Here is a 27,980-nt window from a genome sequence, read left to right on the forward strand (position 1 = left end):
TGAACCGAACTCTGCTAATGCCTAGTTTAAGAGCCTCCCTGTTCTATAAGGAAATAGATCGCCTCCAGCCTATTTCCTTTGATAAGGTGTTCCAATTTGAGAGGTTTAACTCCTTCTGTAATGGGTTTGTGCAGTTGGGCAGTTATTCAGACCTTAGGAATCAAACTGGAGTGTATGAGCTGCAGAAGGGAAGTGGGAGGAAGTGGACTGTTGAGAGGGATTTGGATCAACTGAAACAGCTTAGCAAGGATCCATTTGATGGATATGAGGTAATTAGAATAGTTGGGAAGAATCCGTTTTTGTGGCATGATCATTGGCCTGTTAAGGACTATGCCAGGGTCTTTGAATGCTTAGTTTTGGTTGATGAGATAGCTAGAGAGGCAGATAGAGTTGTTTCAAAGATTAGAGAAGTAGGAAAGGAAATGAGCAGCAGAATTGGCTCCGCTCAAAGCGATTTTAGTCCTGATAGCTCTCTGTTGGAGCCAGTGCCTTACGTGGCAGTTCACATGAGGATAGAGATTGATTGGATGGTTCACTGCAAGAAGTTAGAGCGGAAATTAAATGTTAGTGAAATCTGTAGCAGCAAGCGGGAGATTATGGAGAGAGTGGGGAACATTGTAGGCCTAAAAGGTCCTACTGTTATTTATCTCGCTGTAGCCGATAGTCTTCTTGAGGATTCTTCTGTACTCACAGGGTGGAAGGAAGGTTTGCTTCCTGTTGAGAAGAATAAACTCGGTGTCGATGGAATTTATAAGAAATACCCCTATCTCATTCAGTCCGCAATAGATTATGAAGTTTGCTCAAAGGCTGATGTTTTTGTTGGGAACAGTTTCTCAACGTTTTCAAGCCTCGTAGCTCTCGAGAGAACACAGAAGATGATTAGAATGGGCGTTACAAGCTCGTGTGGCGCAGATGTAAGATGGCCTTCATATGCATACAATATATTGGGGGAATCCAATGGTCCTCATAAATGGATGACAAATATGTCTGACTCAAGCCTCAAAGCAATCAGCTATGGTTCTAATATCATCACCTGTTGAAGATTATTGCACGAAATCACCGATACAACCACTTGGTTCTGAAACCTCGAATGAGATCTTGTGGAAATTGGTTGGTGTAGTTTCGGCAGCTTTTTCTCTAATGAAAGTCAAGGATATAGAATTTCAAGATAGCAGTATAAACCAAATACACTTTACTTTTCTGTAGTTACTTATGTTTAAATTTTTTCAATTAGTTTATTTATAGAATTTCATAGAGATTGATATTTTAGTTCCTTAGGGCCTTAGACACAAACTTTCTCCACATGTTTTACCTATGGTACTAAATCACCATTGGAAGAGTGTCCATGAATGGCTGCATTTCTTTGAAAGATTTACTCATCTTTGGATGTTATACATGGTGTCCTCAAGATCACTTTCAGAAAGAGCATCACTAGTCCCACCTCCCAACCGAGAATTCGTGCTGGTATTTTTCAAAGCTAATGATAATTCTTCTTCCGCCGATTCTTTCATCCTCCTCCTCCTCTCCTCCCATTCTTCCTCCAAATCACCCCAAAAACATCTCCTTCCCGTACAGAACTGGAACCAGATGCTTTATTGTCATTGTTATCTGTGAAAGAAAAGGGATGTACTGGTGAGTTTGCTGGTCATACGAGTACCAAACCCCTTGATTGGCATCATAATAAAGACATGTATTTCCATCAAAGTAGAAGCCCGAAGCAGCATCGTAGTCATAACCAGATGCTTCGTTCCATCAAAACCCAGGTTGTGGAGCTGAACCTTTGAACTGTAATCTCCTCACCAGCTTGGTCCTGCATACAGGCTGATGATTTTCATCTGGGTGATATTCCTTGAGCGCCCATCCAACAGCATCATACTGTTGTGTAAATGCCGCTGCCTCAATTGAAGCAGCTGCTTGACTGCGACTATCCTGATTCCCCTGGGCCAAGAATGCTCTTTGCATGCGCCACTCCTAAGATCTGCCCGTTCTTCTCAAGAGTGGTTCCATTGGTCGCATCATCAACCGAAGGGAAATGTACAAACGCAAATACCCTTGAAACATGAGAAAACTTGTCTCTAACCAGTTGAAATGAAGATCCTTGATTGGAGCATGTTCGGAAAATTCATATCGAAGCATCACCTCATCCGCATTTTCATCCCAGCCGTGAACAAACAAAACATGAGTTAGACCTGCCTATCCTTACTTTCCTAAGGATGGTGGATTCAATAAATGCTATATCTGCTGGTGGTGCACCATCCGCTCGCAGCTCGTTGCACTGAAGGCAGGATGTACGGCTTGTGAAATTGACACAGCCATAACCGGTGCACATCCAAAAAGACGGCACCGTGATGTTTCTGTGCTGACCAGATTTATCTTGACCAAACGGTCCTCATGCCCCCCCAGTTGGCTTGCTGAACTCGAAGAAAAACTTCTGCCATCAATGAGGACGATTAGGAGATTTCTTTTACTTCAAAATTATAGTCGAAAAAACTTCTTCCCCCGAACCTGATTTGAGACCGAATCACTGTTGACTGAAGGTTTCTTGTGGCATAACTTTTGTTGCGCTGATTTAGAAGCTTCATAACCATCTTCTCCATGCGATTCTTCCTTTATTCTTGTGTTTGGAGTGTTTAGATGGTGGACTCCAATGCTTCAATTCTTGTTCCATGAGAGAACTCAATTGATAACAAGTTTTCATGGTGACTTATGTTTTGACCAAATGATCCAATATGCCTAAGTGCATTAACAGGTTAGTTTCAACACTGCATTGCGTCAGAAACCATCAACGAATCAAAATCTCCAGCGGGTCCAATGATGCGCGGCCAGCAAAGGAATTTTATTGGTCCATTCTCTTGATTTTAAGATGATTGAACTTCCGTTGTTGGAAATTGTGTGATCCAATAAGTTTATGTACATATTTGCTAAGAAAATTCCTAGAGGTAGCAATCTTGCACGCTAGGCATTGAAATATTTTGGATGATGTTCCGAAACTGTTTAAACTGAAGAAATTACAAAAGTGAACCATATGTTTAAGCATTTTATATAAATTTATTTAGGAAACATAATGAGTCAAACTGATAAGATTGTCATATTACAGTGATTGATAAAAGGCTCCCTTTTTGGTACTTAGTTTCTGATCCTAAGAGGCCCTACCCTCCCAACCCTGCCCGAGGTGGGAGCACGAACCAATTGATATCATGCCCAAATTCTCAGGAGAGACTGGGAAGAAAAGATGCAACAGTGACACCACACAATTACTCAAGACAAGCATATTGCTGTGCGTGTTTAACAAGCTCGATTTAACTACGTATTTCAACAACTTCCAACCACTAAAAGTAAAACCTTCCCTTCATTACAAGAATTCACAATAGAGAGAAAGGAAAAGATTACCATCCTTTTCATTTTCTTTCAATTTACGAATGTAGTAAATGTTTTATCTATTTTCTGTTTCTTTCTAGATGAATACAATGAATCAAGCATGCATTCTTCTGCTTCCATCTTATGGACCTTCAAGAAGGTCACACGTCCATCCAGCAGTGATGATGAAAAGGCTATAAAGGAAAAGGAAGCGCCAATTTCTGCACTTCTCATGTAAATGCAAATGGAGTAAATAGAGTGAGAAGCTCTTTTACCTCCCTTAAGCATTGTTGAGAAGATAAGCAACTTTTTTCCTAGTTTATTAGCAGTCCTATATTAGCTTTCATTAGATATAGTCTTCATAGTAATTGTCGCTTATTACAGAGACAAACCTCTCAAGCCAAGGAAGCTGATGAAGATCCTTTATGGCATCTACATATGAGTCTGTACAGCGGGGTGGAGATTGGTATGGATGGTGGTCACTCAGACTGAAACCCCCAGCAAGGAATCTTTGAATTAGTGCCAGCTGCGATCTCTCTTGTTCTGAGTATGCATCCATAAGCATGGGTAGTGAATTAAAAGTCTCCCATGCCCATTGTTCTGATTCTTGAAATGATTGGGTGACCAAATCTTCAGAATGTTCATCATCCCAAAAGACACATTGACAGGTCTGTTGCCTGTCCCTGTATTCAGCACCGCAAGAATAACAGAACTCATGCCCACACCTAGGAAAATAGAGCAGATTTGGAGTTAAGAACTATAGAAACCATGCAGTTAAAGAAGCAAATGCAGCCAAGCTCTCTATTACCACTTTAATACATAAATATGCAAATGATTGTTACATGCGCACAAGCAGAGGATTCAAGGAAACCAATTTACATGATCAAAAGCAAAGAATGCTATCGATGTGACCGGCAGTTAATAGTAAGTTAACTTATATTGATCTCAACTCCAAGTGCAAGACATAAAATAAACTGAACCATTAGCGTGTCCTCAAAGCTGTCTCATATGGATGACCATCTACGGCCATTGAATATTTTTAACGCTAGGATAGAAAGGATTTTTAACACAATGACCTGTTGAAGCTCCTCAGTAAAAACTGCCAAATTTCATTCCTCCAAGATCAAGTAACTTGGATCAACTAAATGAAAGCTTCTTTCACATAATTATGTCCTCTCTTAACAGTATTATTTCTGCAATGATATGGTAGAGACACCGAAAAACATATGGGTGTTTTAGGTTTTTCATTATACAGTTAGCAGAGGAAGAGACATCATTATCAGGATCACAACAGATGCCTCTACAGTTAATAAATTACCAGCATCGCGGTTCTTTCTATTACTTGATTTTTAAGAATAAAACATGGAGTTGACAGATTAACCTGTAACCATAAAGAAAGAAACCCAAAAAGGAGCCCATGTAACTTACCAGCAGGTCATATGATAGCAACCTTGAGAGAGCTCAATCATCCTGCGGCACTGTTGACAACGCCTCCATCTTTTATTTTGTGCCAGACGATGCAATGTAATGTCTGTAGCATCCCTTTCCTCTAATGGGAGGTTCTGGAACTCTTCACAGCTCATGGAAGAATGCCAAGGAACGCTACATTTCACACAGATAAACCTTTGACAAACAGGGCACTCAATACATGTATTATCAGACTGACTTGATGAACTTGCCCTAGCTGACAAACATTCTCGAGGATCAAGCAGGACAGAACAATTTGGATAGGGGCAGTAGATTCTATCTGAATGGAGAATATCAGCTTCAGCCAGCGCTTTCTCCAGGGATCCATAAGAAATGAGAGGAAGAAATGATCTGCATTCATTGATGGAAATGCAATATTTGCATCCTGACTGAGGGCATCTGATTGGTACTTGAGATGACTGTACTTTTCCATCAACATAGGTCCTCATACAATGCGAGCAGAATTTGTGGGAACATTTCATTTTTATCATCATTGCTGATATCTTATCCTCACAACAGATAGAACAGTTATCACGGGATTCACTCCCATTGGCCGGAAAAGAAACAACCCCAACTGCTACCTGTGCTAAGCGTAATGGCCTCTCAAGATCAAAGCTAGGACTGAGTTTCAGAATGAAAGTTTCCAGGTTGCTGACATGTTCAAGGATCCTTTGCCTCAGCGCTATCAGAAGTGGAACCTTGAGTTTCTCCTCATTTGTAATCTGTCAGAAGTTAAAATCAACTAAAGCCTAGTGGAGAGCATGTACAAGACAAGATATTTGGTGTCAGGGTTGCAATAGATGGTGTCAACAAGGTGAAATGGTGGTGAATGCTTTAGCACACACATTAAAGCCATGAGAGATAAAAACTACAATCAGAAAGAGCTTACTGTTCCAGAATAAATCAGTGGTGAAAAAAATCAAACTACAATTTCGTTCCACTGAAGACAATTAGTAACACAGCATATAGCAATCAGAATCACCCCTGCTGTTTTTTTTTCCCTAAACTTGAGTGGCTGCAGTGATCAAAGAACAGCAGGCAACTATTAATAGAATAGCAAATAAAGCTGGTCTCAGTAAATTAAAGATAGGAGTCTACCATAGAGACACCAAACCAAAATATATTTTCCCCTATCCAGAATACTGAATGTGGAATTCTTTAAAGCTCCGGATTTATACAAGGAAAATAAAAACATGCCCTGGTCTTGTACCATGAATAATAATGACAGCAATAAAGTGACGTGAGCTCTTTTTTTAAGGCCAGAAATTATTTCTACAACGATTGTTTTCTTTCTTTTGATGCAGAAACACGCTATCAAAGCCACACCGTGATTTCACAAATTAAAATGCTTAGGCAATGCTTTTATCACAAAGATTTTCATTCAGGTATTCACCAAATTACATAATCATAGTGAGTTGTGTCTGCATTGTAGAAGCAGGATAAACAAATCTTGTCATTAGAGAGACTCACCTGACCATATAACAACTCAGAGTCAGTGAATGCATACACTCGGCGGATATTATTCTGCATAGCCTCAGCAAGACCATCCATAAGAGCCAGATAATCAGCAACAGATTCCTCCACATAGAAATCAAGCTTCTTTTGCACCTGAATAACAGGAACATGTTCGGTCCTTTCCATGACAACACCAATTCCAGAGAACCCAGAACAAGAGTCTCCATCCCCAGCAATTGACATCCCCTTGAAAAACATATTCACTGAAAATTCATCAAGAACTTCCTTCGGCTCTTCCTTCACTATTTCCTCGATCTCTTTCCAGACTTCTTCATCTTCACAACAGCTACGAAACTCTTCCTCGTCCTCCTCTAATTTCATTTCCCCCCTAACTAAACTTGCTGAAGATCCATCACAGAAAGCTGCTTGACCCTCCATTTTCAACACTATTTACTCAAAAATCCAGTAGATGCCGACAAAATTGTAACTTCAAGGTGTGATTATATCAAATTCTGATAAAAACCCGGAAACAAAGCAACCAAAAACTCCCTATATCAGCATCTATTTCTTAACATTCACAAAGACAAATCCACATCAACAACATGCAATCTCTTAGCTCCCCCTAAACTTGAGGGAAACCTATCAAAGAAATGATCCCAAAATCCAAACTTTAGCTTCCACTCCCCCTAAAATCACCATAGAAGATGCATGTCAAACAGTGAACTCAAATATGCAAATACTAAATTAAATCTAAAAAAAAAACACCAATTAACAGATCAATCCAAAGCTTACAACTTTACTCATCAAAACGCTAAAAAAAATACAAAAAGAACCACCCAAAATAGCAGAGATAAAATCATTATCACATCAACACCAATCACAATCAACCCAATAACCGGCTCACAACCTCTCCATCTTTTTTAAAAAGAACAAGTCCATAAAAGATAACGCCTAACATTAAAAAAATTAAAAAAATAACAAAAGGGTATTAATTAAAAAGACAAGAAATGAAGCTTCCATACCATGTTGGTTGTGGTGGAACTAATGTGATGATTCCATTTGTGTGTGTCTGTCTCTGTTTAAGATGTAATAAAACCCTAACCTGACATAAAAGCAGACTGCCCGTTTTCTTTTTCTACTTCGCTTATATTAACCAAAGATTAAGGGATAAGGGGGGGAGAGAGAGAGAGAGAGAGAGTGAGTACAGAGAGAATCAATGAGGGTGCTGTTATTGTTGGTGGTGTTAACTGTTAATGGAGTAAGAGAAAAGGAAGGCAGGCCAGTGTTTCTTGTCTGCTTTGCTGGCATTCCTCTCTGTACTACATTTCATGTACACTTCAGTTGACATGAATTTACATTAAACAGTTAGGTTATAGGCAATTATTTTCTTTTTATATTTTTTTTATCATGTTAACGAAATCATTTTAATAAATACATTCAATTTTAACAGCTTTTAAGAGTTTCTATATATATAGTATCCAACCTGTTCTTAGCAGGGATTGAGAAATTATATCCATACTTTGTATTCAGAGCTCTAATATGGTACAAAGAAATATGATAAAACCCTAATCTTTTTTTGGTGTAGCCCACCAAATGCCTTTACTAGTTTTAAACTAGCACTCTTGAAATAAAGAGACTTTACAAGACCTCTCTTTTTCTGTTTTTTTTTTTTTCCAATGAAAATTAATGCCTATTTGGTTGATTGCTTCTCATTATTTTACTATTTTTCAAAAATATATTTATTTTAAAAAATATTTTTTAATACTTTCCAGTAATTTTAATATAAGATGTTAAAAAAATAAAAATAAATATTTTAATATATTTTTAAAAAATATCACATATCACAATATCAAACATATAACATGTTATATATAACTTTATCAGTTCCATAGTTGTTATGTACAAGATTAAGTTTTCTGATTCAATCATCATATCTCAAAAAATAAATGTAAACTATGGTGATGAACGAAAACAATTTATTTTAATAACCCTAAATTAGAGAATTAGGTGTCTCGTGTTGTGTTCCAGGCAAGGCAAGGAATAGTAAGATTCCCACCTCATGCGTGTCTCGGGAAAATGCATCTAATTGTCGCTTTACCAAAAATTATTTACATTTTGTTTGAAATTGCATTCACCCCTCATATTTATGATATTATTTTTTTCCTCCCTTGCAAATTTATGCAGGCAATTTTCTGTTTTTAATTTAATAAAGTTATATTTTAAACAGATTTTATGCATGGATATTTAATTTAATTACCTCATTTACACTAATATCTAAAATTTCACAAAAAAAATTCACAAACTGGTGGTACCATTAAACCCAATGTATAAATTAATATAAAACTACGTATGTGTGGTTTTATGATGTAATATGTTTTTTAAATTTATTTTTTATTTAAAAACAAATTAAAATAACCATTTTTTCTGATTTTTTATAACATTATATTAAAATCATCAAAAAAATATTTTATAAATTAATTTAATATTTTTTAAGTGAAATAACATATTCTAAAATAAAAATCACTGCATTTCTAAACATTCGAAGCTTATTTAAAAAAAAAATATGAGAATTGATCAGTTAAAAATAATTTTTAAAAAAATTAAAATATATATATTTTAATATTTTTAAATATTTTAATTCACTTGTATTAATTAGAGTTATTATAACTGTTTTCCTCAGTCAAAAAGTTAACTGTGGTTAATCAAATTGTCTGATCACTCTTGGGAGATTAATTATTCTGTTTCGCAATTACCAACACATATCTTTCAACATAGAGTTCAAAACATTACAATAAAATAAAATTAAAGATTCTCGAGGGAGGGAGATTGGATTATGGGGGCAGAGCACATGTGCTCTCTGTCTTCATCAAGGAAAAATGTGGCTAGGGTTTTGACTTTTTCAACTTCCCAAACATTTCTTTATATATAAAAAATCAACACTGTGCTAATACTCCACCTAAAGTGTTGAAAAATGAGACAATAATGATTACCCCCTAACTTTTCTATTAATCATACCATATAATATGTATTTGATTCTGTGTATCTGTGCAGTATACAGGAAGGAACACTTTGCCTCTGAACCACTCCATCGCGATGGGGGGTAATAAATAGAGTTGATTATAATATATATATATATATATAGTAATAATGATTATTTTTTAAAATATTTTTTATTTAAAAATATATTAAAATAATAAAATTTTTATTTTTTAAGATTTCCTTTTAATACAAGATCTAAAACATTAATATTATTTTTAAAAATTTGTTTTGAATTTCACTCCATTCTTCTAGGTTGATTTCAGATCCAAGTATTTTGGTTTAGATTAATTATTTTAAATCTGATGTATTTATCATATTTATATCTTCTTTGATTTAACATATTATATTTAAGAGTCTTGTGTTTATTAAAATTATTACACCCATATCAAAATTTACACTAATTGTTTTTGAAATAATATGCATTATTTGCAACGCTTATTGGGATTTATTCAATCTATTTTCTTTCTTTTACATAAATTAGAATCAATCATAGGCACAACGAAAGTAATGGAAGTGGAAGTAGTAATGAATGGTTTTCGCTCTGATCCAACTAAATCATTAAATGTTAGAGCCATGTCTACAATTCGGTGCTTCATCATCATTTATTGTCTCCAATTTCTCTGATACCAGCCCGTTTGGATTCTGCAGTCCTCCATTAAATTATTTCAGTTTTGCTGGAACTGTGGGAGCAAACGACTTGCATTTGAAATTGAATCAATCTGAGAGTATATTTATAAAATGATCCCTTCCCGCCCTTAATTTCCCCTTGTCCTTGCTTTAGATGTGTAAAGAAAAGCATAGCCTTTGTGTGTGTGATCTTGACCAGATGAAGGTTGATATGTTTTGAAGACTTAGAATCTTTACTTTATTTCGTTTACTATCCCAAGTTCGAAAGAAATCAACATTTAATTCTTCGAATACACTAGTGTTCGTTTGACATTGCTTTAACTTCTGTTCCTGGAATTGTTTATATATATATATATATATATATATATATATATATATATATATGTAAAGTATGTGATGGATGTTTTTAAATATATTTTTTTATATGATGATATTAATAATAAAAAAATCTAAAAAATTATTTGGATATGTTTTTAATTGAAAAACACTTTCCAAAAATATCTCACACAATATAAAATATGTATTTTTGAAATAGTTAAGATGAGAGACTTAGTGTAGTTGATATATAAATTAGATTTAAAAATACCTACTTATTAAATAAATAGTTCTTACATGAATACAATTTTATAAAATTATAATGCATTAATTAATTAAATATTTTAAAAATTATAATAGAGACAGAATACAATTTTAGGGCATCACAATTCCAAATCGACGATAAAGCTCACAGAAACATCGATCACGTAAAGATGATGATGTGTGATCATCTTGGATTTGCTCTCGTGAAATCTTTTTCTAATATTGAAAACCCCAGCGACTTTCTGCTACCAACCTTCATAAAAGCTGGGGTGGGTGGTGGCTGGGTGGGGTATGGTTGGTAGTGCTGCAGGTGTAACATTCATGCATGCACATAAAATAAACATACATGATTAACTGGGAGAGGTTGCCCAGAAAATATAATACACAAACCTAGATGTATACGACTCATTCAAGATGGCCATCAAACTTGTGATCCTTCGTTGGACGTTCATATATAATATATAATATGTTTGCTTGTGACACAGGGCATCCAAAAATTGATATCCAATTCAAAATAAAAGGTCTGGTGTTGTTTAATTTGAGCCCATGTGCAACCCCAATTGTCCAAAAATGATTTCAATGATTGGACCTGATAATATTCCCTCTTTCCTTCTTATTTTTCCTTTTTCTAATTGTTTTTAGCAAATAATATACGTCTATATCAGTCTAAAAAATTGATCTAGAATAGAGATGATTATTTTTAATTTAGTTAAGTTTTTATAAAAAACAACCAAATTAATTTTAAAAAAAATTAAAATTGAACACAAACCGATTGAAATCCACCAATTGCAGTTAAATTATTTGAGAACAAAAAATAATTTTTTTAAATCTGGCTCAATTTTTTTAACTTTTTTTTTTTTTGGTTTAGCTACTTTTTTTTATTTGATTTTTTTAATTTTAAGCTTACAAAATTGAAATTGAACTGATTGATTTTTAAAAAAATTCTATTCTATTTAATCAATTTTTTTCAATGTTTGATTTTTTTAATTATTATTTTTTTAATTTAATCAGTTTTCAATCTTTTTACTTACCCCTTAACTAAATTTAAGTCATGATTCCAATTAACCCGATGAAATTCAAGTGAGATCCAACCAACTCAACGTATGTGTGTATGCAAAACAACATTATCTTAGCTTTGTTTTCTTAAAAAATATTAAAAACAATGTGGTTTTAAGACTACAATTTGTTTGCAGTTTTACAGGTGACTGTCTTTTGTCAGTGAATGCATGGAAATTGCCATGGAGCTATGGGCTAGCTTAGGCTAGCCCAACACACAGTTTCTTTCAATGTAGAGGTGAGCCTGACTCAAAATGAAAGTGTTTGCAAGTCCATGCTTTCGAGAACCCATTGCAATCGCTGCTAGCTGATATGAAATCAAAGACTTTCCTTGCTGGGCCAACTCCATATTTTCATTCCCAGACATGAAACATCCCAGAGACTTCAATTTCCTTAAAAAAGTAGTGAAATTACAGAGACAAAAAACAGAACTTGTGAGACAAAAAGAAGACAAGACACTCCACTTTGAAGTAACTGCTACGGAAGACCTAATTCTGAAGTAAGTAGGCTCCCATGGGAACCTTCATAGCTCCATGGGAAACTAATTTTAACCATGCCATACCCATTCAGCCATAACAGACATGCCACCAGCACCAAAAAGTACAGCAACGTAAGATTCAATCTGGAGCGTGATGCTGTCTCGCAACTTTGGACCCATAAAATCAGCAATGTAAACAAACCAAGAGCCCAGCAGATGCTGCACTGAGCAAATTACCAGTGGTGATCAATGCAGTGGGGACTATTTTCCTTGCAGGTTTTGGACAGTGCCATAGCACCTGCAATTCCAAAAGTAGCTAAGAACGACCTCCTATCATATACAGCTCAAAACAACACGAATCTGCTAATAAACATCAAGAACATTTCGAAGAGCCCTTCAAAGAGAATTAAGTAGATATGGTTATTTGTTATTTTTCTAAGATAATAGAACTTAAGTCCCATTACAGAGAGGTTGAAAAAGGAATTAATTCTTTTGGCCTTTTCTTAATGATGAAGTAGATGGGTGTCCTTTCCATGTAAAGTTTTGGCCACAATTCCTAGTGCCCCTCTTCTCTTATCGTGCGCCATGAGATCTGTGACAGAGGAAGCATGCTATAAAAGATAGATGGGATGGGCCATTATCGGCCCAAGTACGTACAAAAGTCATCCAATAGCTACAGTGACTTTGATTCTTCTGCCTAAATTTTAGAATTTAGCCGAGGAGATGGCTAGATTAACAGCTATTAAGGTCCACGAATGGTAGTCTTAGACTTGTAGCTCATAAAACATAAATGGGCTAAGATGGTCCAAATTAATTATTTAATTTATTTATTCTATATGAAACCTGGATTAGCCAGATAAAAGTTGATTCGAATCTAATTTAGGGTTAGTGTCATTAAAAAATAAAAATAATTAATCTAATATGATTGGATAAAAAACTCAAGTTGATGTATTAAAACTCATGGAGTTTTTTTTCTCAAAACAATACTATTTTAATTTTAAAAAATTAAATTAACTTAAATTAACCTACCCAACCAACCTATAATTTGATTTTTGTGTGAAATTGACTCTTGAATTAGGCTTAATAACTGTGTTATCAATTTCATCTATTTTTTCGGTCCACAATTTTGAATCTCATTTATATGTCATGAAAAGGAAGAAAATCATCAAGTCATCCTCTGGGAATTCAAAAGAAGAAAGTGAAGGTCCAACCAAACTAGATATATGGCAATTAATGTGTTCCCTTACATGATCTATGATTCTTGATCCGTCTCTTATACGATTCTTAAATTGAAAGTGGGAATTGTTCCGTGTCCATGTCTTGATTATCTGTTCCTCTACAAGGAAGAGTCAGTTCTGCTACATGTGAAAGGCACTCACTAGACCCAATGTGAAAGGAATAAGACTTCATAATCTCTCTCTCTGAAAATCAAAAATAAAGAAAATCTACCAAGTCATTGACATTATGCTTTTATTATCACAACTTTTAGGGTTTTAAAAACTTCAGAAAGCAAGACATAATCATTCCCACCAAGATGGATTTAGTTTTTGCACTGTCTAGGTTAATTTGGTGCTGCTATCTTCAAGAACCAATCAATGCAACAAGGTTTAGTGGGAGAATATGATGGGAGCACCCATCTTCCAAACCCTAGAAATCATGGGTTTCCATCGGTTCCCCGGTCACTTTTCTTATTCTTCGGTTTTATACTTTCTATATATTGCTTCGACTTTGGTGGCTTTTTTAATTCAACCTTGAAATGAATGATGCCTCTCAAATATCATATCATCCCTACCTTTGGTTCTACTCCACCACCTTATCCTTACCAAATCCATCTTCCTAAAGTAAACCAATGTCAGGAACCATCAAAGTTCCCGAAAACTGGATATGCCACAAGGAAAGCATGATTTTTATACGTATTTGGCTCGCAGGATGGATGGATGGCTGGCTGGCTTTCTCTCCACATCTCTTTATGTGACAACCTGTCATTCGACTGTGAGGGCCCATATCTTGGAGGGAAAGTATGTTGTGAGAGGACAAAGGAAGCAACGTCATTTCCAAGAGATGGACCTGCAAGGTTAAATTGTTCTTAATTGCGTCTATAATTCATGCTTGGGCTTTCTCCGCTATCCATCGCCTTCAAACCCCACGCAAGTGCACAGGGAGAAGGGATACATCTTGAAGAAGCGAGCTACTTTTATGACACTCCTTTCCATTTCTTTACACCAGTGGGACCCAAACCCTAATCAGAGATTCAAAGATTAAGGACATAGACATGGGCCTAGATACTGGGATCCTATTCCTGTGTCAGATGGGGCACACTGTGAAAAACTGACAAATAAAATAAGTGGGGTTGCGTTGTACCATGACAATTTTGAGAGTACAAATTTCGATGGCAGGGAGTTGGCATGCCATGTGAGATGAGCTCATAGCTTGTCATGATAGCCTGTTAAGTCGTTGCCCTCTTGAGATTGACATGGCTATGTTTTGTCAAAAAATGAAACCACTCCCAACATTTGAGAATAGTTTTTTTCAGGACAGCTCCTCACCTTTTCTGAAGGTGATCAAAATGCCAATACATCCTCTTCTTCCGGCCCTATGGCTCCCAAATTATTCCCACTTGAAATCTCCCTGTTACATTGCTTGCCAACAGCAGAAGAAACTCTTGCCTTTCACTTTGATTAGCTTAAAGATTTCTATCAAAAACACTAGCAGTAACCTGCTCAAGAATTTAAGTTAAATAATCTTGGCAAGGTCAAAGAACATTAGCACAATAAAACCTCAACAAATTCCTGTGCATTGCACGTTACATCAGCAGATTAATTAATACATCAATGCTTATCAGGAGAGGTGAGACACAGCTTTTCCTTCTTAAAAAGGACATGATGCGTGGTGTATGGAGGTTGAATCTAATATCTTACCATCTTGTTGTCATAATTGAACTTTGAAGGGAGGGGGAAGGATCCACACACATGACATAAGGATGTGATGATGACATTTCAAGTTGCTTTTTTCTTTTCATCTGGTCAATTATGACTATATAGAAAAGCAAAATCAAACTAGTAGGGTTTATCTTATTCACATTACAACCTCTCTCGATTTTCAATCAGCTTGAAGGGGACATGGGGTGGTTGGGTTCCTAATTCTTTAATTAGATACAAATATAAATAGACATTGAAGTGATTTGAGATAACAAAGGGGATTAAAAATTGAAGATTAGTCTAATGGATCTCTCTCTCTCCCCCCCTCTCTTACGTTGCACAAATCAAGCAAAACACTCCATGAGATAACATATCATGTTTTCGTTGACAGCAATGGCATGTTGACAATGGCAAAAGATATGCATCGAGAGAAAAATGTGATTATTCCTGTTTTTATTGAAGGAGTTTTGTCAACCAGAAAAACATTGAATTTGTAAGTTTTCATGGGGCCGGCAAGTGGTGTGTATTCAGTAGCTGCCAACAGTGACCATTATTATTGTCAGCCAACCCGTGTGAGTTTTGCCCAGTCGACACACGTCTCTCTTTAATGAAAGTTAAGAGATATATGGCCTTCAATCCCCCACTATTTGCCTATGTCTTCTGGTGCATAAGAATACTCGTCATTGCCAAAAACTCTCACACACCACTAAAGGTTGCAAATCCTTTTTAAACACACACACACACTTGTATTTTCCTTTTATATTTTCTTGTTTATTAATTTGTGTCATCCACCCACAAACTTGGCTCCATTCGTAATTTTATCTAAGATTCAGTTCTTAAATTAAACGGGTCAATTTATTAATATCATTTTAATTTCTTTTTAAAAAAATTCAAATTAAAAAATTAACTAAGCTGCGAAAAGAAACCTGGAAAATTTTGTGTAAATTGAGTCCCAAATACTTGGTCCTTTGTCATCTTCGAAAGCTGCACCCTCGTACTAAGAAAATGTACAGCATAATAGGGTTTAACGTCTAAATTTATTTATTTATTTATTTTATTATAAAGGAGATATTAATTGAACGCAAAATAAAAAGAACATAAATGCCAAACGAATTACAAGTTCCTTGGCTGTCATGGATTAACATGTTTGAAGTAAGATAGTTTTTATTTTTATATGTTTTTTAAAAATATATTTTTCTTTAAACAATATTAAATTAATTATTTTTTAGTGTTTTTTAAGTAAAAAAATAAAAAATATTTTAATACATTATCAAAGAAAAAAAATACTTTACACAACAATACCAAATATATATGCACTTAAATATTTATATATATAAAAAATCCCATGCATCATAACTAGATGATGGAAACTAAGACTTAACAATGACGATTAAGAGAATGAATCTTATGGTTTGGTGTGGTAGTGGCTATAGCATTACAAGCCACCAAGCCAAGACTGAGAATGAACAACGCGGCCATGTTTGTTTTCTCTGTACGTAAAAGAGAATGGGAACCGATAGCTAGGTGAGGTGCTAACAAAGAGAGGCATGAGACCTTTATATAGAAATCGAGGATCAGCATGGAAATTAAAATAAATAAATAAATAAATAAAATTAAACGGGCCAATTTATTAATATCTAAGATTCATGTTTTTTAATTTTATCTAGCTTAATTTGAATTGATTTTTTTTTTTATATTCGATATGGGTTGAATATGGATTTATTGCGTCTCTAATCGACCAGCGGGGCTGAATTAGGTTTAATATATCCCTTGTAGTTTATAGCACAAACGGGCACAAAATATTATTATCAACTGTTAGAATACATTTAATCATTGTTGGTAAGGATAGAGTGGTGAACCTTGCATACCCTTCATTTGCTTTCCTTTTCATGCAAGAATTTGATGCTATGTGTCATGATCACAAATGGGGTGTGTGTGGGATTTGCTAGGAACCTATCAAAAGAAATTGGCCTTTCGGTGTGGTGTGAAAACGGACCCAATGACACTTGATGGATCTCTTCATGTCCTTTGTTATATTAGGTATAAAATCACAAATGTTGATATGTCATGGTGGTTGTCCATATATTAAAGATGTCTCTTAATGTTTGCCCTACGTTAAGTTGTTCATATTTGTCCTCTAGCCCCGACTTTCCCTTGTTTCCTTCTCTTACCAATAGTGTGTTCCATGATGCGCCATCGACTTCACATCACTTGATGTTGAAATGCCAGTCAATTGATCTAAAGTTTAATTAGCGTTGGAGATGATGATAGCTAAATAAAGAATAGCAAAGGTCAGTGTTAGAGAAATAATCCCTTATCCCACATCTAATTAATAGTTGTTTTCTTTCTGATTAAGCAAGTTTTTGTCAAACAATCTAGTTTAGTTCGAAGTTAATATATAATACCGTGGCCTCTCCCACCCATGAAGTCTCACTAATATTATTTAACAATTAATTGATTAATATTTAAGTGATAGATTAACATCATTTCAGGAAATAAAACAAGCTCCCAATATTGTCTAATTCAAACTAGGATTGGTAGGGTTTTTAATAAATCAAGAAAAGATAGCACGTCGAAGAGGGAGATTGGTTTTGAAAGGGGGAAATATATTAATCTGTGAATTGGGCCATCATGCATGCTTATTCAAATTAATTGGGTCAGCATCTCTTTATTCTTTAATTTTCTAGTGATTTCAACTTCTCTTGGCCTACAAAACATAACTGGCTTCACTTGCCGTGTGTAGACCGCATCAAATGGTCTAATTAAGCCATCAATTAATTAATTAAGGATAAATTATTTGAAAGAATAATTTGAAGTTCTAACTAAACAAAGAAGAACCTCTCTTGGACTTGGACAAGACTGAAACAAAGAAGAAGTTTCCTTTTCTTAAAGCAAGATGTGTACTTGCCTTAGATACTAATCCTTAAGAAATATTTGGGATTAAATTGTTGTAAGATAATAATTTAATAAAAAAGATGGGAAAGGGTCAATATCAAATTGTGGTTGTGTTGAATCAATCATCCATTACATAATTGAAAACAAAACGTGCTTTTAAGATAAGAAAGGATAGCATTCTCTCTTGGGTTTTCAAGATAAAAGGCTGGAAGAAGATTGGGCAAACTAAAAATAGATTATAGATGCATGTACTTCTAGCCCGAAATGGATAGGACACTCTCTTAATATTAAAATTATTCTATGCCGGTCATAGAGGGACAAAAGGTCTTAATTTGGTAGGGTCCCATGAGCCATTTAAAGATCCAGCAAGAAATCTCCATCATCAGATGTTGCTTTCATGTGGCCCCATAAATCAATATTTGGCGAATTTTATACTCTTTTATCTCAACTTGGACTTGAAGCATACATGGATGAAACTGATTCGATTGAAACAACAATGGCGGGTGTGGTGTCGTGAGGAAAAACCCGTTATAAGAGGTGTTTGGAATAGTCCTTCATGTTTATAATAGTGTTCAATTCAGTCCACATAAAATCACTGCTTGCAGGGTGCTATCTATGATAAGAACAAACAAATAAATAAGACACGGCTTCACTTGTATGCCAAAAGCAAGATGGCTTTACTTTTATGCCGCTAACAATATTGTTAGTTTTATACCAATTAGGTCATTCACGGGATTGAAGGTAGTTGTTCCGAGTCACACGAAAGCTAGCTCTTCGCTGCAATGGTAGGCTGAGTTAGGGTGTGGCGCCCTTTGGCTTCATACAATTAGCAAAGTTGACACGAGTCGTTAACAGATAAATCATGGCTTTGGAATCTCATAAATGAAAGAAAATGACACAAACCAGACAAGAATTATCTTTAAAAGTCTACTGATGATTTGATTATCTCGTCCACTGGGTTAGAATTAATCCATTGTTTTAGGTGAATGGCCGAACGTTGATCAGTAATTAAAATTATTAGTTTTTGCATCGCTAATAAGGAAGTTATATTAGGTGAAATTGCTTAGGAAAGTCGAATGAGAGATTTAGTAAGTGGTTTAGGCCGCCAAGACGGCATCAAGTATGGTGGGTGACATTAATCCACAAGCTTATGACACCGTTGTCTCCATCTCAACAATTTCTTGGTCAAATTTGCGCATACATAATATTAATTGGCAAGTTAGTATAAACTCATCACCTAATTTTAATTATTGCTTAGCATGTGATGATGGCTTTTGGGTGCAACGAGGACCACTCCGACACTACAACCCAAGAGCTCTGCATAGTTAGCTGAATTATTAATAATATGAATAGGATGGCACCGCTGCCTCACTTTGGAAGCAATAATTTTGCTGAACAAAGCAGGAGAGTAAAGCACTGCAGAAAAGCACCTCATGGAGAACCGACTTTTTGGGTGCCAAGAAAACAAAAGGATCAAATGTATTTTTATGCAAAGAAAATAGTTTGATGGGTCAAGGATATGACAAGACTTGGACTAGGAAACAGGCATATTACACCATGATTGTGACTACACGTGTCGAATACACAATCCCATATGGAGGCCCACAAGGGAGAAAGCACGAGTTTTCACTTGGACCCGTAAACTTTTGTCAATATTAAGAAGCTAATAAATAATAATAATAATAAAAATCCAAATACGAAGGGGGCATTTCCACAGTGTTATTAAATCTGATTTCGCTTCTTGAATCAATCCGGGTCATGAGCCAGCTGGTTCATCAGCTTTGACCCCTCTGCTACCAAAAAAAAACGAAGTGATTATGGCGTGTGTGCCATGATCTTTTGTGCATTGCGCAAAACCCAAGATTTGTCGGCTTGGAACCCTCCAACCTCGGCAGCATCTCCTTAGCCCATCATCATGCTTATCTCTCTCTACACATATGCTAGAAAATTTTTAGCTTCGAGGAGGAAGCATAGGCAGTGACTGACTGATCTTTTCACTTGGTACTTTTATTTAACATGTGCTGACAAACAGAACCAAACACACCCGCAAGGCAACCACACAGGCACCCCACTAACGTACGTTTTCAGCAAGTTCTCGGCGTATTTCTAGGGTTCTCTTTTGAGTTTCATGACCTGAACCACCCCACCACCTCTTCCCATGTCCCCGATGTGTCCAGATTATGCTATAAAGCGGACAAACGTAGTTTAGAATGGGTTAGTATGTGAGCTCGCCAGGAAGGACGTCAGGCTTTTGCTTTACTGTTGATAACGTTGAGTTTTTCTATATTGATGCTTTTGTTTTTTAAATTCATGACTAGTGCTCCTGTTGGTCTTGGAGCATGTGTTGTTGTGTACCGTTTGATATGGACCATAAAGTTGACCTCACTTGCATGTGACATGCTCTGAATTTGGTTAAAAGGAAATTGGTGGAAAAGCTGAGGATGGAGCCTTTTTTAATCACCACAGTACAAGATTTTCACTGATTTCGCATCTGATTATGGACTGTAATATGAATTTGTCGGGCCAAGTTTAATAACACTACCGTTTAAACCTTTTAATATTCTAAATTGTTTAGTTAGAACTGATCATGTTCAGGAATATTAATAGTAAACTAACAAGATAGGCACGATGAACTTAAAATATATGTCTACGTACATGATATATTCCCTGGATCAAAATTATATGAAATGTTTCTTATTATTTCTTTTTTGATGAGCTTGCACGTATCTTTTTTATGAACTTATTTTAAATCAAGATGATGGGTTTTTTTAATCATATTTTGCACTCCAACATTAAATGAATTTCAATTCAATCAAAAGGCAAATTGTATAAATATTCGGTCGGAGATGGATCCATGTAGCTACTACATATGGACAGCAACTCCTAAGATTCATAATCATCCCTCGAGTTCAATGAATTTTTTTCTCAATAAAGGGAATTCTTTATGTTCATTCCAAATTAAGAGGTTACTCAATTATCAACCCTAACATGTAATTCCGAATTATGAAATATTCTAATATAGGCTACCAACTTAATTACTTCCGTCACAACATTTAATCCATGTATCAAAGACCGATGTCATAAATAGCCTAGTCTCGACCAGTCTACCAAAACCCATAAAAAAAAATTATTCTTTTTCTTTTTTGGGTAGATGAAGAAAAAAATTCTCTTTCATGGAAGTCATTATCCTCATCAATTACTTTAAAAAAAAAAAAATCAAGGGCTTGCTCAATGGGCAAAAGACTACAATCTATACCTTACCTTTCTAGAGATTCAAACCTTGGAATCACTATCCAAGAAAATTCATTAAACTTCCATTGAATATCTCAAACAAATGTAAATGATTCATCATTAAAATTGTCTAAGAAAAAATCTAGTCTTGATATTTAACACATTCCCACCCCAGAATATCTTTCTTTCTTCCTTTCTTTCTCTTAATAATGATCAAGTTGTTCTATTTCAATGCCTGTTTACCATTGAGACAATGACGTCTCAGTTGCAATAAAGTTATGAAAAATACAAGTAAAAACGTTCATCTGCAAAGATCAAAGCAAAAATATAGTGAAACAGTTGAAGTGGGAAAACCAGAAAGAAAGGAATAAAGTGAATAGTTGAAGATTGGATAGAACTTTGAAGAATGCACCTCACCTACCCCAAGCTGTAGCTTAGCACCTAGCAGAAGAATTGTAATCTATGCAAGGCAAGAGCACGCATGTCGACCAACGTACGGCCACAGGAGACATAAATATAGTACCTCTTTTCTTGTTTGGTTCCCTTCGTCGTACCGTACATTGTTTTTATTTTCATTGTTTTTACACCTTGTATTTTACGCTGCTTCTATTCTTTTCAATACTAATAGTATTTATTGCTATTGTTATCATTATCTGTACTGCCTGTGCACACGTGGTGGGCCTGCTCTGTTACCAAAGAGTGTTCATATCTGATGTGTCATGTCTTCTATGACACTTGGCACATGCTAAAGCTAAATGCCAACACCCCCCCCCCCCCCCCCCTCTTGGGTTAAAGTGAAAAATGGCTGGTGCATGCTCATCTTTTTAATTGTAAAATATTTTTTTAACGGCGGTGACAATGAAAATTAAAAATAATAAAGGATAAGAATATAATAATTAAAATTGTTAGATGATATTATAAATAAATTATTATTTATAAAATTTTATAAAGTAATCAAGTCGTTTTAATTCACGAGAACGTTTGCTATTTCTTTACTCAGTTGCCATGGTGTTAGATTCATCCTTCCCTATAATGTATTTAATTTTAATTTATGAATAAGTTCGTCGTCCCAAAATGAATAACAAGTCTTGTTCTATATCAAATAAATCATTAAATATTCGAAGTTAAGATTGGTTCCTATTACGTTAATGATTGTTTTGCAAGCAAACGACACTTCCTGCTTAGTGAGAAATCCCCCCATTACTCTTAATTGACTAATTATTATTTCCAACATGATTATTATTATGATCATGTATTTCCCCAACATAATTATGTGCTATCCTAATTAAATTGTCGGCTGGGCCGAGTAAAATAATAATAATAATAAAAGTGCAAGGGTTAAAGAGGATCATGCCTATTTCAATTGAGAAGTACAACTATAATCACACTTTCCCAATTTTTTTTTATGACAAATTATACCGTTCAAAAATTAATGATTGCCTGGTCAGAAAATATCAACGAAAACAAAGCAGGAAAAGAGGACAATGGACCCACCATCTCATACGTGGACCACTAATAGTTTGAAAAATATTTTAATAAAAAACTAAATTTGTTTTATTTTAAATTAATTTTTAATGTTTTTATATCCAGGACAAATTTAAATTTATAAAATAAAAAATATTATCTCAAAAAATATTTTAAAAAATAATTACAAATCTTAAGCCATGTATGATAAAACCTTAATAGAAAAATCAGGCTAAAAAAAACTAATTAAGGGGAGAGAAATTAAGCCTAAAGGGGGGGATATTATGTATTATTTAAGGAAGAAACTTGAAAAAAAACAAGAATTAAAAAAGACTAGAAAGAAAGAAGCAATGGATCGTCGTCCCCCGGCCACTCTTTGCAAAATGAATAATGCTAACTTGACATCAACACTAGAACCATGATGGCATCCCAATACTGTTTTTAAACTTGCATTGCCATTATTAGGGGGAAGAGGACTGTCTAACAGGAGGCCTAGGCAATGGCTATGTGTGCTAAACTTGATAAGAATGCCCCATATGCTTCCTGTTTCTTTGTTGAAAAGAAAGAAAGAAGAAGAAACCTTTCAAATTTAAAGCTTGATGCTTTACCTAAGCCAAGAAAAGCAAAAGTTGAGAGAGAACTTAGAGGCCACTTATCATCACACTTGTTAGATGAGAGATCATTGTGAAGACACAACAATATCAAATTGCTTGTTCGTGGCATAAAAGCTACCTCACTGAAAATCTTAATTCACCATCTCGTCTTTTTCAAGGCACCTACTCTCTTGGGTCACATCCTTCGAGGCTCTATGTCACTAGATCATAAATCAAACCTACTAATCCCTAGCAACTATGCACTATTATAAATAAAAATGAAAAAGAATCACAATTGTTATCAAAAATACATTGATTTTTTTAGAGTTTTTTTTAATTTTAACATTTAAAAATTTAATATGTTTTCAAATAAAAAATAATTTTAATTACAATAACAAACATAGATAATACCCGTTTTAATTTTAACATGTAAAAATCTAATATGTTTCTAAATAAAAAATAATTTAAATTACAATAACAAACACATATATATAATATCCGTTTAAATCACAACACTAAATACATACAATCTATAGTCTGGCGGCTGATACTTTTAAAGATATTTTTTAAATTAATTTGTCTAAAAAACTATTAGAGTTACTCTTTTTTTATATATAATTTTAATGTAGAGATATTTTTTTTTTGAAAAAACACAATATATTTTAATTTAAAAAATATTTTTAAAAATTATCATGCTCCATATTATCCGTCACACTTGATATCCATACACAGAGACGTTAGCGTGAATCACATAAACTAATATTCTGAATCAATCACAGCACGATCATCGGATAAACTCCCTATTTAAATTTCAATATAGAAAAAAAGTATTCTTGATTTACAAAAACACAGAAAAAAATCTTGATATAGACAATTAGATGGGAGTAGAAGTAAAGGAATGAAAAAATTTATATTAATTATTTTTTCTTTCTCTCGAGAGTTATCCTCGTATTTTTGTCAAGAGTAACTAAGATTTATCATGAAGCCATGTTAACATGTACACTACCATCCATGACAGAATCACATACTGGGCAAGTACCAATCAGATTGGACCCACATAATGTACACAGGCACAGGTGCCTGCATGGCAGCAGCAACACACTTGATTCCCTCTCCCCACACTTTTTACACATCCGGATGTGGTTGGTATTTTTACCGTTCCTGTTATCCTTCACCACCACCAAGTTATCCTTCACCACGCCCTCTTCTCCACCTGCCAACGGGCACCTCCCATGATCACTGCTTCCACAACTGGATACCGCATCGTCTGCCACCGTGGCACCACCACCATTTACGTAGCGGTCCTCGCTAACGTGCGCCAAAACTTGTTCTAAATTGCTGCGTAACGAATTTGCTGTAGCCTCATTGGCTTGAGCTATATCCCTCCAAATTTGAGTCTCCACGTATAAACTCTTCACTTTTTCTTGAAGAAACCAGTTCAATTTTCCCATCCTTTGAATCTCTTCATCTTTCTCTACTAATCTCTTCACCATCCCTCCTTGTATTGCCGATACCAGCATTCTCGACTGCCTCTTTCTCCTGTCTTCAAGTTCCATTCTAACTTTCTGATTCTGAAAATCAAAGTAAGGAAAAGAATAAGCCCAGATATACCAAAGTTTTGATCTTTTAACAAAGTTCAAATAATCCCACAACACAATTCATGAAAAATAACCAACTTACATGTTCAGCAATGAAACGGTCAATTTCAGATTGTTGTTGTTGGATCTGAAAGATGATGTCTTGATCAATAAAAGAAGAAAAAGGGCAGACTTTGGTCTTCTGAGAGGCATGAAAAGCATCATAGTTGTCATTGATTGAATCTCTAGACCTCTTTCTTGGAGCAACAGCAGCGGGAACATTGTAGGTGAGCCCACTATCATCTTTATTAGAAGCTTTAGCAGAAACTGGGTCACAAACAAGAGATGATTGATAGAATGACAAGATTGCTTCAGGCATTGCTTCATTAAAAACAAGGCCAGAATCCATCTGGGTATTGTATAAACTCATGTTTGCTTGATTTACTTTCGCAAAATCCCTGCAAAACAAAAACCCATGTAAGAAAAACAGTACTGATAAATTGATGATAAGAACAAAAAAGGTGGAAACTTGGTTGTTTAGTGTATGTTTTAGTACCTGTTTGTGAGAAGATGTGAAGGAAAGTTAAGGTTCGTATGAGGAGCTTCAACTGCCATGAAGGGTAGTTAAAATTCTTTGCTTGTGAATTTTGGTTGCTTTGGTTTTTGGTTATGGAGAGAAAAGAGAGATGATGTATCTGAGAGAGTACTGGGAGAGAGCAAGAAATATATGCTTTGAGAGGAGAAGGGCATGCAATAGAGGAGATGGAACTATGGGATTTGGTTTATTTAGGTTTGGCTATGAAGAGATGGAGACAGAGAAAAGTCAAAAGACTGACTTATAGATATGAAAAACATCTTTAAAAAAAGGAAAAAAAATATTTATTATCTTCTTACATCACTCTTCTCTGTTTACAAATCAGTAAAAGGATGATTAAACAAAATAAAATAAAGAAAGAAAGAAAAGCAGTGGTGGCAGATTTTGTCGTTTTGCACTTTTTTATTTGCCGTTTCACTCATTTATTGCATTTAATTCACTCCCTAAACAAGAAGCCTCCTAAATTTTCTAGATTCCAGGATGGATTTGGTCTGGTTTTTCCTTAAGCAGAGGGGTAATTTTGGTGTTTCACACACCTGAACGTTAATTTCCATTTTTAATTAATATTATTAACTGAACAATTAGAGAGGCGCATCTGCCAGCCTGCCACGTATCAAAAGCATTCTAGTTGTGCCACGTAAGCCATTGCAAGAATCCAAACCCCCCACAACAACACGGAAAAAAGAAAAGAAGAGGGTCATGCCTCAGAGGGAGCGTGATCATGTGGGGTCCGAACCTCGCACGTGGGGCAGGTAGTGGGCCAACGTGCTACACGTGCGACCTGTGTGCTTACTGTTTACTACTTTTATATTTCTCGATATATCGAGAAATAAAAGTGGGGGATGGCATGGCCCACATTTGGTTTCCCACTTTTATGGGCCCCACCATAAGGGACGAGGGTGGGACCCCCTTCACTTTCATTCCAGTTTCCCTGTTTGAGCGACCTTGTCCCCTTCTTGAACCGGGGTGTCTTTTTTCTTTCTTTGCCTGTACGGACAGCTAGGCAGGGGTTAATTATTTGGTGTGGGGCCTCCGCACCCACATCCTACTATAATAGATTTAATGATTTTTTTTTCAAGGATTAGCCATAATCACACATTTATTTTTTAATAGCAGGGTTAGTGGTTGTAGAGTTAGGCAAATCTGACATCGTTTGTGATTTGTGCGCTAATCTAATTGTCAATGAAAGTGATTAGGGTTTTATGATAAATACATTGAATTTGAATACAATCAATCACACATTCATGGATATATATTTGGATACATATAATTCTCGTTCTTGACCGCTTCATAATATATTTATTGTGAATTATTGATAGCATGATTTAATTTGTTTAGATACATATGACCAATGACATGCAAAGGATTTAGCAAGTGATTTACATGGATGTTGTTTTATTATATAGTATAGTATTTATTTGTTTATTTCCTTTGAAAATTCATCATTTTTTACTTAAGAATAATTATTTGAAATTCCACATTGTTGATCACATGATTAATTGAAATTTGGCAAGTGAAGGGACCTCGAATTGAGGGTGGTTTTGACTTTGGAATGGCATGAGGTTTACCCAAACATAAGGGATTCCGTGAGGATACCACGTTTTATTTGTTTAGGATTGAGAAGGTCATAATTTTCTAGTTTTTTTTCTATAAATTTTGAACTCTCCCAAGGGAAATGTTAGTTGCCATATGAAGACTTTTCTTGTGATATATTAATTAATTTAGACTAGCCATGGAGATTTTATGATGTGATTACAGAAAATAGGGATTACATTTGAGTTGCAGGTTAATCTAGCCAAAAATCTTTACTAGAATTAACATGAAACAATTAACTTACTTTAAATTTCAGGTATCGTGTAGTTATTTCTTTGAGATCGAGAAGATATAGATAGTAGGAATGTAAATAACATATTTTTATTTTTTTGAAAATACATGAATTTACTCCAAAATAATTATAGATATAAATTTAATTTATATCTCTATTTTTTTTTTAACAAAATACGTGTTTTTTATATTTTATTATTATTTAAAACAGAAACTAAATACAACTTTTAAAACTAAACATGTAATTTTATACAATTATTATTTTGTGTTGAATATTAATGCTTATTTCATTGAAATTTTTTTATCCAAATTACTTTGTTATCGAATAATCTTAATCACTTCATGGTGTCCATAAGCCATGATTCAATAATAAATAATTTTAGAGAATAATTTTTTTTATAACATTAGAACACGTCATAATTTTGAATATAATTCAGTGGTAATGAACTAATATTGTTGGTATATGTAGATATCAAATGATCCAAAATTGGCTAAGTACTTTAACAACTACACACTTAACATCCATACTTGCACCATTTCTACCTTATAGTCTTTTGAAAATGATAGAAAACCTACTTATTGCAAGTGAGCTTAAGCTTACAATAGTTAATTGGTAATAAAATCTGAATTCTACCACTCACATGTTCCAACTTATATGCAAGTGTGCAATTAACTAGGGATTTTGAGTTGACGAGTTATTTCCTTATTCTTGAGAGTGACTATTTACCTATAGATCATATCGAATATGTACATGATATAAGAAAAAAATCCATTTATAATTTTAGGAGTGCATTCCCTTTTTGAGATAGTAATTGTAAATGAAAT

At 34.8% G+C, this 27,980-nt stretch overlaps 3 protein-coding genes across 6 annotated transcripts in view; 1 reads left to right on the plus strand and 2 right to left on the minus strand.

Annotated features, from left to right (window-relative positions):
- Positions 1–1,379, plus strand: part of LOC105108633 (uncharacterized) — a 2,573-nt gene extending 1,194 nt beyond the window's left edge. Inside the window, exon 4 of the mRNA XM_011003017.1 lies at positions 1–1,379. Coding sequence (XP_011001319.1) covers positions 1–1,040 — 1,040 coding nt within the window. The 3' untranslated portion in view covers positions 1,041–1,379.
- A 1,851-nt stretch (positions 1,380–3,230) lies between these two features.
- Positions 3,231–7,624, minus strand: LOC105108632 (probable E3 ubiquitin-protein ligase ARI10). 3 transcript variants are annotated; one of them, XM_011003015.1, is made up of 4 exons: positions 7,302–7,624; positions 6,295–6,791; positions 4,786–5,546; positions 3,231–4,082 (listed from the first exon to the last, which is right to left on the minus strand). In XM_011003015.1, the coding sequence occupies exons 2-4, from the start codon at positions 6,715–6,717 to the stop codon at positions 3,704–3,706; spliced, it is 1,563 nt and encodes a 520-aa protein (XP_011001317.1). In that variant the 5' UTR covers positions 6,718–6,791; positions 7,302–7,624; the 3' UTR covers positions 3,231–3,703. The 3 variants fall into 3 exon arrangements, with proteins under 3 accessions (XP_011001317.1, XP_011001316.1, XP_011001315.1); XM_011003014.1 differs by having other exon boundaries at positions 6,295–7,029; XM_011003013.1 differs by having other exon boundaries at positions 6,295–6,965; positions 7,302–7,623.
- A 6,219-nt stretch (positions 7,625–13,843) lies between these two features.
- On the minus strand, positions 13,844–25,546 carry LOC105108634 (BOI-related E3 ubiquitin-protein ligase 1-like). 2 transcript variants are annotated; one of them, XM_011003019.1, is made up of 4 exons: positions 25,293–25,546; positions 24,840–25,194; positions 24,338–24,730; positions 13,844–13,879 (listed from the first exon to the last, which is right to left on the minus strand). In XM_011003019.1, the coding sequence occupies exons 1-4, from the start codon at positions 25,349–25,351 to the stop codon at positions 13,859–13,861; spliced, it is 828 nt and encodes a 275-aa protein (XP_011001321.1). In that variant the 5' UTR covers positions 25,352–25,546; the 3' UTR covers positions 13,844–13,858. The 2 variants fall into 2 exon arrangements, with proteins under 2 accessions (XP_011001321.1, XP_011001320.1); XM_011003018.1 differs by lacking the exon at positions 13,844–13,879 and having other exon boundaries at positions 24,096–24,730.
- Between the last annotated feature and the right edge of the window lie 2,434 nt (positions 25,547–27,980).

This window comes from Populus euphratica, unplaced genomic scaffold (genome assembly GCF_000495115.2).
Source record: "Populus euphratica unplaced genomic scaffold, PopEup_1.0 scaffold195.1, whole genome shotgun sequence".
Classification (NCBI taxonomy): domain Eukaryota; kingdom Viridiplantae; phylum Streptophyta; class Magnoliopsida; order Malpighiales; family Salicaceae; genus Populus; species Populus euphratica.